Source organism: Microcaecilia unicolor, chromosome 1, assembly GCF_901765095.1.
Source record: "Microcaecilia unicolor chromosome 1, aMicUni1.1, whole genome shotgun sequence".
NCBI classification, from domain to species: Eukaryota; Metazoa; Chordata; class Amphibia; order Gymnophiona; family Siphonopidae; genus Microcaecilia; species Microcaecilia unicolor.
In genome coordinates this window covers 696,343,562-696,355,794 of record NC_044031.1, presented here as the reverse complement: position 1 = coordinate 696,355,794, position 12,233 = coordinate 696,343,562, and the positions used below count along the sequence as shown (strand labels likewise).

The following is a 12,233-nucleotide window of genomic DNA, read 5'->3' as shown; positions in this document are numbered from 1 at the left end:
TGCGATGAGCGGGAAAGCGTGGGATACACATGTAATAAATAAATAAATAATATACCCATGGGATGTATTTCTTACCATTGCCTTGTTTGAATGTCCACCGCCTTGGAACTCCAGGATTCCATAGGCATCTGTTGGACTGGTCTGGGTGTGTTTAGCGATTGACCACTTTTCAGAGGGATTTTCTAGTTGCTTCATATCTTCCCCAGCTTCGTTAGTTATATTTTGAGAAACAGGAACATGCTGAGTGATGACCTGGCCACAACAACACCTGGAACAATGAGCACACTTTACATCATTGTACTTATATGAAATTAGATTGTTGCTGTCAGTGTTTCTATTCCCTTCTACCATCTTCAGCCTCATAAATATAAGACAACCATTCATGAGCATAGGAGATTTACCTATCTGGATAATTTGTGACTCATAAGTATTCATTGAGAATTACATGGTACCTCTGTCATTTTTTAGCATTTCTATAGTGCTACAAGGCGTACGCAGCGCTGCACAAACATAGAAGAAAGACAGTCCCTGCTCAAAGAGCTTACAATCTAATAGACAAGAGGTACACAAGAGGATCATCAATGTTACAAAAAACTTTATTGTTGGTACTTGCAAAAGTATGCAAATCCCAAAAAAGCACCATGTTTCGGCACAAAGTGCCTGCCTCAGGGGTCGTAAAGTATTGTTGTTTCCAGAATGATGTTGAAATGAAACACTAGGAATCCGCTATGGTGAACATAGCTGTGTCGGATTTTGCATAGTTTTGCAAGTACCAACAATAAAGCGTTTTTACCATTGATGATCATCTTCTGTACCTGATCTTTCTCAAGCCTTCTCCAGCTTCCCATTATTCTTTGCTGACTACGTTCCATGTGGGATTTTCTTTGGTTTTCTTTTTTACTTCTGTCATTTATGTCAGTGAAAAAATACTTAATAAAGAGGGATTTAGAATATGCACAGTCGAGATTTTTACAATATCAAACACATACAGGTTGATATTCAGAGGGGTTGTCTGGCTCTCTTTTGGAGTTACATTACTTCACATCTGTTTGCTGCCTTTCATGGACTATAATATAGTCCAAGCTTTTACAACTGTTAATAATACAATAAACAATCATTACATCAAATAAGAATACAGTTTGCAATAATTAAGCAATACAATAATCAGATGTATTAAGTAAACACAGTGAATACACAGAAATTAATTCTTAAAGACTAACTTGGTCTTAACCCTCTCTCATTAGTGTGGACAAGCCACTGTTAGAAGCATAGAAACATGATGGCAGATAAGGGCTGTATGGCTCATCCAGTCTGCCCATCCTCAGTAACCACTAACTCCTTCTTTTCCTAACAGATCCCACATGTCTGTCCCATGCCTTCTTAAACTATGACACAGTCTTCGTCTCCACAACCTCCACGGGAGGCTATTCCATGCATCCACCACCCTTTCCGTGTTCTTACAATTAAATCTTATACCATGTCACTATCCAATTAATCCAAAGTCCAACCCATCCAATTTCCTCACCACATTACTTAGAAGTCACTCACAACTATATAAACTTGAAAAACTTGGTCTGCCAGTCTAAGTGCTTTGAAAATGAGCCCCATAGTCTGCTAAGTCTAATGAATTGACCATGGTGGTAATATCAGTCTTGATTATGTTCTTAATGAAAGGTTTAAAGAATCACCTGCTAGAGTCTTTGTTGCTGGCAACTATATAGATGCAGTCTCGTTTAGAAAAGGTCTTTTCCAACCAAGTCTTTTGACACTGAAAAGTCAAAGGGAAGAAAAGTTAGTCTTTTCACTGCTTATATTCTTTATAATATTCTACCAAAATGATAAATTATATTATTTATATTTAAATCATACAATCTGAAAGATTAAGGTAAAATCAGAATGGTGAACTGTTTATTTATTTAAAATGTGTATTAATTGCTTTCCTAAGCCTTGGGAAAGTATCAGTCATGTATAGCAAGGTTTAATAAACAATGTATAAAAGCACCTAAAAATAATCCCCAAACAATAACATATACTTTATCACAAAAAACATATAACTAACCATACGCCAACAGAGAGTCACACAGGGAACAAATTATTTAAGATCCAAGCCAGATATATGCCTAAGAAGAATGGACATAACTAAACATTTCCTACCTAGAGTTCATCATCTCTCTCAGCCCCACTAAAACTACCCAGATACATAGTAACGTGGAGGGGCATAATCGAAAGGGATGCCCATGTTTTGCTGAGGACGTCATTGCAAAACGTCCTGATGGAGGGGCAGGGAAACCCGTATTATCGAAACAAGATGGACATCCATCTTTTATTTCAATAATACGGTCGGGGATTCCCAAATCTTGAAATTTAGGTCGTTCTTAGAGATGATCGTCCATAGACTTGGTCGTTTCTGATTTTCAGCGATAATGGAAACCAAGGATGCCCATCTCAGAAATGACCAAATGCAAGCCCTTTGGTCGAGGGAGGATCCAGCATTCGTAGTGCACTGGTCCCCCTGACATGCCAGGACACCAACTGTGCACCCTAGGGGGCACTGCAGTGGACTTCAGAAATTGCTCCCAGGTACATAGCTCCCTTACCTTGTGTGCTGAGCCCCCCAACCCCCTACCCACAACTGTACACCACTACCATAGTGGTATTATGGGTGAAGGGGGGCACCTAGATGTGGGTACAGTGGGTTTCTGGTGAGTTTTGGAGGGCTCACATTTACCACCACAAGTGTAAGGTAGGGGGGGATTGGCCTGGGTCCGCCTGCCTGGAGTGCACTGCACCCACTAAAACTGCTCCAGGGACCTGCATACTGCTGTGATGGACCTGAGTATGACATTTGAGGCTGGCACAAAATATTTTTAAAGATTTTTTTTGAGGGTGGGAGGGGGTTAGCGACCACTGGGGGAGTAAGAGGAGGTCATCCACGATTCTCTTCTGTGGTCATCTGGTCAGTTCGGGCACCTTTTTGTGCCTTGGTTGTAAGAAAAACAGGACCAGGTAAAGTTGTCCAAGTGCTCATCAGGGACGCTTTTTTTTTTCCATTATGGGTTGAGGACGTCCATGTGTTAGGCACGCCCAAGTTCCGCCTTCGATACACCTCCGACACACCCCATGAACTTTGGTCGTCCCCGTGATGAAAAGCAGTTAGGGATGCCCAAAATCAGCTTTCGAATATAAGGATTAAGATGGGCGTCCTTCTCTTTCGAAAATGAGCCTGATAGTAACATAGTAGGTGACGGCAGAAAAAGACCTGTATGGTCCATCCAGTCTGCCCAACAAGGTAAATTCATATGTGCTACTTTATATGTATACCTGACCTTGATATCCCTCAAACATGTTCTGTTATCCCACAAACCATCTAATTCTATAAATGGCATGGACAATTGTGCATAGTTATAGAGTAGTACTACTTACATAATTGATTGGTGATAAATATCAACAATTGGCCTTAACTAGCAGTTATGGATGCTAATTTGCAGTTATACATGTGAATTTTGACCTTATTCTATACAGTGTGTGTGTGTATTGTTTAGCGCCTAACTGCACATTGAAAGGGCATGGGCGGGTCAGGGTGTTCTGACTATTCTAGCATACACTTTATAGAATACTATCAGTTACAACCCAAGGTGCTGCATTTAGGCATGTGCATTTACAACTGTGATAGAAATGGCCTATGCGGTGTACATTTGGATACAGCAGGCATCCAATCTGACTTTGTACTTGAGGCAATGTAGTAGAATTAGAAAAGGTTTATAGCGAAATTAGAAATGGTTCAAAGAAGAGCGAACAAAATGATAAAGAAGATGGAACGCCTTTCATAGAGGAAAGGCTAAAGAGGTTAGGGCTCTTCAGCTTGGAAAAGAGATGGATGAGGGGAGATATGATTGAGGTCTACAAAATCCTGAGTGGTGTAGAACGAGTAAAAAATTGCTTTATTTCTACTCGTTCTACACCACTCAGTTCCATCCCCTTTATTATTTTGGTCACTCTTCTTTTAACCTTTTCTAATTCTGCTATATCTTTTTTGAGATACGGCGATCAGAACTGAATGCAATATTCAAGGTGTGGTCGCAGCATGGAGCGATACAGAGGTATTATAATATTTTTGGTATTATTCACTATCCCTTTCCTAATAATTCCTAGCATCCTGTTTGGAATTATTAGGAAAGGGATGGTAAATAAGACAAATAGGAGGACATATTTTTTCACTCAATGGTTAAGCTCTGGAACTCTTTGTCAGAGGATGTGGTAACAGTGGTTAGCGTATCTGGGTTGAAAAAAAGGTTTGGACAAGTTCCTGGAAGAAAAGTCCATAGTCTGCTATTGAAGCAGACATGGGGAAGCAACTGCTTGTCCTGGGATTGGTAGCAAGGAATGTTGCAAGGAATGTTGCCAGGATTTGGGTTTCTGCCAGGTACTTGTGACCTGGCTTGGCCACTGTTGGAAACAGGATACCGGGCTAGATGGACCACTGGTCTGACCCAGTATGGCTACTCTTATGTTCTTACCCAAGATCACTTGGAGCTGCCATGGGATTTGAACTGGGCTCCCCTGGTTCTCAGCCAATTCTAGCTAAGCGATATTCCATAAATGGCGCTCTAAGTTTAGTGCCGTTTATATAGTAGTGCTTAGTTCCAGGATCCACAACTAACTTTAGCATGATGATTTACACCAACTGAACCCTGCTGTAAATCCTCATGACTAAAACCCATTTTTACTAATCTGTGGGGCAATGCCGACACAGCCCATTCAAAGTGAATGGGCTGTGTCAGCATTAGCGCACTGCAGCTGCTAGCATGGCTTAGTAAACAGGGAGGTTAATTAGGTGTGGATTCCACTTATTCTATAATAGCATGTGTAAATTTCAGGAATGCCCCGATCTAACCCTGACCCTCACTTGGCCGCACTCCCTTTTTGGAGCCATGCATAAAATTTATGAGCGGATCCCAGGGCACGGGTAAATTTAAATTAATTCCAATTAACAATTCTGAGCGCCATATATAGAATTTGGGGGATAGTGTACATATTAGTTGACAGGAAAAAATATTTTACTTTAGAAAGGAATAATTGCTTATAGTCACATGCTATAAATGTTTCTATGTTACAGGTGCAATGATTTTACTGTAGGATTTTCAGGAAAGGGAAATGGGACTTACTAAACCAGTAAAGTGAAATGACATACTGCTTTTCTGTAGTTTTTGCAACTACATTCAAAGTGGTTTACATGGTATATAAAGGTACTTATTTGTACATGGGGTAATGGAGAGTTAGGTGACTTACCTTGACCTTCAAGTGCACTCAATCTGCAGCCCCCCATTAACTCTCTACCCTCCTCTCTCCGTATGTTCCCACCCGTAACCTCCGCTCTCAGGACAAATCACTCCTATCTGTACCCTTCTCCACCACCGCTAACTCCAGACTCCGCCCCTTCTGCCCTCGCCTCACCTTATGCCTGGAACAGACTTCCTGAGCCCATACGCCGTGCGCCCTCCCTGCCCATTTTCAAGTCCTTACTCAAGGCCCATCTCTTCTCCCTTGCTTTTGGCGCCTAACCACCTTCCCCATTCCAGATACCTACACTGACTACATAGCTTATTACCTTTAGATTGTAAGCTCTCTTGAGCAGGGACTGTCCTTCCCCTTGTCTAAACTTGTACAGCGCTGCGTAACCCTGGCAGCGCTATAGAAATGCTAAGTAGTAGTGTAGTAGTAGTAGTAGTAGTACTTACCCAGAGTAACAAGGAGCTGGGGAATTGAACCCAATTTGTCAGGATCAAAGTCAGCTGCACTAACCACTAGGCTACTCCTCTGCTCCTAATGGGGTCTCCACATAAATAACACAAGTGAACTAATGTCAGATCAGCCTAAAACAAATGTGTTATTTGTACAGAGCTTTATTTCTTAGCTCTAATGAGAGAAGGGAATGCAGACAAGGCAAACTGATGGAATAAACATTCACAAAAGTTTGTTCAACCAGCCGTTGAAGTGTCACTGCCCTTGTCTGTTTAATCTTTTTATTTAAAGCTTGATTATAATCTTGTACAAATACTTACGGGGAAATCCCACTGTCTGAAAATGTGCTGTGTAGAGCTCCTCAGTCACAAGCCGCCCGAATAACATGGTGTCTGAAGAACACTAACACATTAGGGGAGCAGTAATGTGCGTTATATTACCGTAATACACATTAGTTTATATCACTGTGGGAAACATGATAATGAGATGCAAATGCATGCAATACATCTCATCATTACGGAAATTGAATAATGCGGCTTGTGGTGAGCACTATTTTTTTGCTTGGGAGCAATGGGCTACTAACCCATGGCCCAAGGCTCCTGGGGAGCCTTCTTAAAGGGGCCAGAACTTATCAAAGTTTTTCCCCTTTCCTCTTCCCCATTAAAACCTACACATAGATATCCCATGCTGAAGAGCCCCCCCTCCATAGAGACCACTCTTCCAAGAACACCCCACAATGACTCTCACCCTACTGTTGATCCCCTAGGCCTACCTCATAGAACTGGTGGTCTAAGGGTTTTAAGGCAGGAGAGATCCCCAATTGTTCCTGCCCCTTCCATAGCTAGGTTCAAAATGATGCTGATGAACCCTAGTTGTCTTCTCTCGGTTTTAGCACTAGGGATCAAACTGTTATATAGTGGTATAAGGCCTTCTTGCTTTCTTAAGTTTATCCAGATAGTTAATCCTAATTCTGGAACTAAATATCGCTGGTCTTTGGGTAACTCTCTCTACTCCACCTAGGCTTAGTCCCTGATTGCCCCTGAACTATCCAGATAGAGATTTTCAGTGGTATTATCCACTACCCAGACAAGTGCTGCTGAATATTCCGCATGTTTGTCTCAGTAGCAGACTATGGACTTTTCCTCCAGGAACTTGTCCAAACCTTTTTTTTAAACCCAGATACGCTAACCACTGTTACCACATCCTCTGGCAACTAGTTCCAGAGCTTAACTATTCTTTGAGTGAAAAAAATATTTGGTCCTATTTGTTTTAAAATCATTTCTATGTAACTTCATTGAGTGTCCCCTAGTCTTTGTACTTTTTGCTTGTTTCTGTGCATTAAATTGTGCAGTAGAGAATTTTTTAGAAGTTTTAATTCAGAGGGCATAGCATGGGCAGAGAATGGATGTGAAATGTCAGCCAGCTTGCATATTATACTTACCATGGGCTACCTGGCTAACAAAATGTTAACATGGGAGCACTTAGTGCCTCCTAAATAGTAAGTGCTCCGTCGTTAGCTCAGAGCAGGTTGCACGCAAGACCTGCAATAAAAAATAGTGGGAATGCCCCTTCTTGATACATTGTTAGTTTTGGGTTTGCTGCACTAAAATTCAGTGTTATCGAGTGTTAAGCCAAAAACTTAACACATTTTAGTAAAAGACCTCCCCTAAGTCTCATTGCATATAATGAGACCTGTGCTAAAATAGCATGAGTTAGTGTTAAAATAACTCATGTTAATGGTAGCCCATGTTGATTACTACACTCCTTAGCGGTAATGTATGAAAGAGGCAGAATGATAGAACAAGAAATTAAGGTTATATTTAATTTAATTTTAATTTTAAAAGGCATTTATATTCTGTTTTTCTCTGAAGTTATCAGGGTTTAATTATTGGGGGAACAGCCTGGAATGCAGTTCTGCTACTTCTTTTCAGACTCCAGAGCCAGATGCCCTTTCTTTCAGGCAGCATACAGAAAAGAGGGGGGAACAGGTGAGCTGGAACAGAGCACAGAACAGTCAGAGGGGTAGTTTTTACGGTGTTGTGATGATCAGACTTTAACCGGGCTGCATCTTAATAGTGCTGAGCAATAAGCCATCATTTCCTCGTTCCCCTGAAATCCTGCATCAAACACCCCCCAAGCCCCCTCCCATCACAAACCTCCCTGAAGAGCCATCCCATCACATCCCCAAAGACAGCCCCTATCCCACAAAGACATCACCTTCCTGTAGCCCAACTGTAGAAATTCCTAGGGTCTAGGCAGTAAAGGGCAGGAGTAATCCCAATTGCTCCTGCCCCTGCTGACACAGGATTCAAAATGGTGCCAGTAATCCTTAGTGGTAGTCTTGAGATACTACTGCTAGAGGTTGATGGTTGATTTTTAACCCAACACCAGCAGGGTCAGGAGCAACTGGAATCTCTTTTGCCCCATTCCCCCTAGACGCCAGAGATTTCTACAGGTAGACCTACAGCAGTACTTTGGTGGAAGGGGGAGATCATTGCTAATTGCCTGGCCCCTATAAGAATCCTTTAAGAATCATCAGGCAGTGGGTTAGTGGCCTGATATTCCAGGCCAGAAAAAATAATGGCTGGTGTTAAATGCCAGCTTGTGATGTTTACCACAAGTTGCATTATTTGAATTATATAATAATGAGTTGTTTTGCATGCATTTGTATGCTCTGCATGTCATTACTATGTATTCCACAGTAACTTATATTAACGTGATTATGGTAACATAGTAACATAGTAACATAGTAGATGATGGCAGAAAAAGACCTGCATGGTCCATCCAGTCTGCCCAAGACAAACTCATATGTGTATACCTTACCTTGAATTTGTACCTGTCCTTTTCAGGGCACAGACCATATAAGTCTGCCCAGCAGTATTTCCCGCCTCCCAACCACCAGTCCCGCCTCCCATCACCGGCTCTGGTACAGACCGTATAAGTCTGCCCTCCCCTATCCTCGCCTCCCAACCACCACCCCCTCTTCCCCCCAACTGCTCCGCCACCCAATTTCAGCTAAGCTTCTGAGGATCCATTCCTTCTGCACAGGATTTCTCTATGCATATCCCACGCATGGTAATTCAACATTATTGTTGTTTAACATGGGTTAAGGGGCAAATGATGCAAGTTATATTTGTAATGAACCTTAATAACTACCCTTTTACTCTGCTCCTATCCAGCTCTTCTTCTCCTGTTGCCCCTTCCCATGAACCAGTCTGCCCCAGGCTCAGCAGGTCCACTTCCTTTTTGTCTACAAATTAAGCCCCAAATTAAATCCAATATAACAAAACACAAAATAATAATAAAGTAGAAAACTATAATCATAAGAATGACCCCAAAACACAGAAGCATGACATACCAAATCAAGGGGTCCGTTTACCAAGCTGAGTAAAAGGGGGCCCATGGTGGCATCAGTGTGTAGCAAACCTGTGTGCCAACACCACCGCGGGCCCTCTTCTACCGCAGCGGGTAAAAGATTTTGTTTTCAAAATGGGAGCAAATGGCCATGCACTAAGCCGCACATTGGCATCCGGCCATTTACTCCCGGAGCCCTTACTGCCTCCTATTTAGAAGATGGTAATGACTCCTGCGCTAACCCAGCAGTAACCGGGCATCAATTACCACCAGGTAAGCTCCTGGCGCTAGAAAATTTGTTTTCTAGTGCTGGAAATGGTGTGTGAACTACCGCCGGCCTCCTAAGCGAGCCCGGCAGTAGGGCCGATTCGCAGCGCACCATTGCCGCGGAAGCCCTACTGCGACTTGATATAAAAGGGCCCCCAAATGACATAATATTTGACAAAAAAATTAGCTGAGTGAAAAAGAAATTGAACAGCCAGGTTTTCAGCTATTTACAAACAATCATATAGTTTAATTCTGCTTTCAGCTCCCATAGAAGCCTGTTCTATAAGTTTGCAGCTCTCCCTTTTCACCAACAGAACAGCTCCAGTATCTGAGGCTTCAAGGGGGCGAATATTGCTTCAAATCATATATAGCACTGCTCCTTCCTTCACTGCCATGAAAACAAATCACAAATTCTTAAACATCACTGTGAACTTGAGCAGTAACCAGTGCAGCTCCTGCACAGAAGAGCTGCTCTGTCACATCTATTTCACTTCAGCACTATCTTTGCAGCCATGTTTTGAATTACATCAAGTTGCACCATTTATGAGTCAGTCAAACCGAAATGTATCACATTTCAGTAATCTATATGAGATCACCATTGCTTGCAGGATCATATGAAGTTCTAGTGGTTATAATACAGATTGAAACTGATTAACAAGATGTAAGTTAAAGGCTTTCCTAACAATATTACCAAACAGAACCATCAGAGTCAACTCAAAAACAATTATTACATCTAAACTCTTCCTTTTATCCATTAGTGAAAGTTTAGTGCCCTCTTATGATAAGACATGATAAAACACCACTGCTCAAATTGTGAAAAAGGCAAAAAAAACAGGATAGAACCACAGCACTATTGCATGAGCTCCACTGCCTCCCAGTAAAGTTAAGAATTAAATTTAAATGACTTATAACAGTGCATAAAAGTATTTGAGGATTAGGATCAGACTGTATTTGCAATATGGACTCTGTTTATATGCTTTCAGGACCATAGAGACCTGAAGACCATTGAGATGTGGTTAATCATATCATCAGTTAGGGATGGCAAATTATTGAGACAGCAGATCTTGTGAATAGAATACATTTGCAGTTATCAGTTTATAGTTACTGCAGCTTAACGCAGGACTTTAGGTTTTTTTTTTTTACAAAGGTGCGCTAGCATTTTTAGAGTGCGTTAAAAACGCTACTACACCTTTTTAAAAAGGGGCCTTAGGGGATCTTTTACTAAGTGGCAGTAAGCCCAATGTAGGGTTACCACTCACTAAACAGGAAGTACCGCCTGGCTACTGCAGCAGCTCAGCGGTAGTTTCCACCCCAGCATGCACCATGTCCAGTGCTGCAAAGATATTTTTAATTTTTATAGTGCCAGTAATTACCTGGCGGTAATCAGGTAGTGCCACGTGCTGCTCGGTTACTGCTGGGTTAGCGCGGGAGCCCTAACCTCCACATCAATGGGTGGTGGTAAGTGCTCCCCCAACCCCCCTCCCTGAAATGGCCATACTGCAAGTGCTTCACTTGCTGCATGGTCATTTAAAACAGCCTTTTACCTGACCGCAGCGCACATCAAAAACATGCACTCGCAGGCCCCCTTTTGCTACAGCTTAGTGAAAGGACCCCTTAGTGTGAAATAGTTGCAAATATAACATGGAAACCACTGGAGGCATTCTCCATGTACATATAGGATAATGCAGACACACTTGGGGGTCCTTTTACCAAGCTGCAGTAAAAAGGGGCCTGTACTGGCATCAGCATGTGTTTTTGACGCATGCTGAGGCCCCCTTTTACCACTGTGGGTAATGGCTGTCTTTTTTTTTTAAGAAATGGCTGTTTGGCAAGTGAACCACTTGCCACGTGGCCATTTTGGGGGGAGCAATTACTGACACCCATTGAGGTGGCGGTAAGGGCTCCCACACTAACCAGGCGGTAACGATTACTGCAGGGTAAACACCGGCACTACAAAAATAAAAATATTTTTTATAGAAGTGACTTTTCATGCCCTCATCAATAATAAACCAATCTCCTCTGACCCTTTTGTCACACTTTTTTTTTAAAGGACTCTGGAATACTAGACCTCCTATCCAACTACCTCCTACATAATGGGACCTCAACCTCATACTTTCTACTTTGATATTTGCTACTTTTGAACCCATGGATTCCATTGCTCTCAAGTATCTTACCTGGAAGACTCTTTTTCTTGTGACCATTACATCAGCCCAAAGAATCAGTGAAATCCAAGCTTTAGTTACTTATCCCTCTCCCCTATACCTTACTTTTTCCTACCAAAGTAGTCCTTCGGACTCATCCTAAATTTCTTCTCAAAGTTGTTTCTCCTTTTCATCTAAATCAGGAAATTTGCCTCCCTGTATTTTTTTCCACAGCCTCACTCTCATCCTGCAGATCAACAATTACAGACCTTAGACTGCCATAGAGTGTTACTCTGTTACCTTAACCATACTAAATCTTTTTGCAAAGTTTCACAATTATTCGTCTCTTTCTCATCTCAAGCCTTAGGAGCTCCAGTATCCAAAAGAACTTTGTCTCATTGGTTTGCTGATTGTATTTCCTTTTACTATCAACAAACTAGCTTACTTCTTCCTTCTCACATTTGAGCCCATCATTTGAGATTGATGCCTGCATCCACAACTCACCTCAGAGGAGCCTCTTTCATTGACGTCTGCAAGTCTGCAACCTGGTCCTCTTTGCATACTTTCTGCATACATTAATGTATAGACTCTATCTCGCAATCTGATTCTAAATGTAGAGGATATGCCACCAGCACCCTTCTGTTCCCCCCCCCCCTCCTTTTGGGGGGTTCACATTAAGAGTAAATATTAAATTATTGAAGTTGCTTACCTGTAACAGGGGTTCTTGCA

General features: G+C 41.9%; 1 protein-coding gene across 1 annotated transcript in view; it reads right to left on the bottom strand.

Annotated features, from left to right (window-relative positions):
• The window catches only part of TRPM1 (transient receptor potential cation channel subfamily M member 1), a 153,753-nt gene extending 153,524 nt beyond the window's left edge, over window positions 1-229 (bottom strand). The window contains exon 1 of the mRNA XM_030188493.1: window positions 76-229. Coding sequence (XP_030044353.1) covers window positions 76-195 — 120 coding nt within the window. The 5' untranslated portion in view covers window positions 196-229. The remainder of the gene's footprint in view (window positions 1-75) is intronic.
• Between the last annotated feature and the right edge of the window lie 12,004 nt (window positions 230-12,233).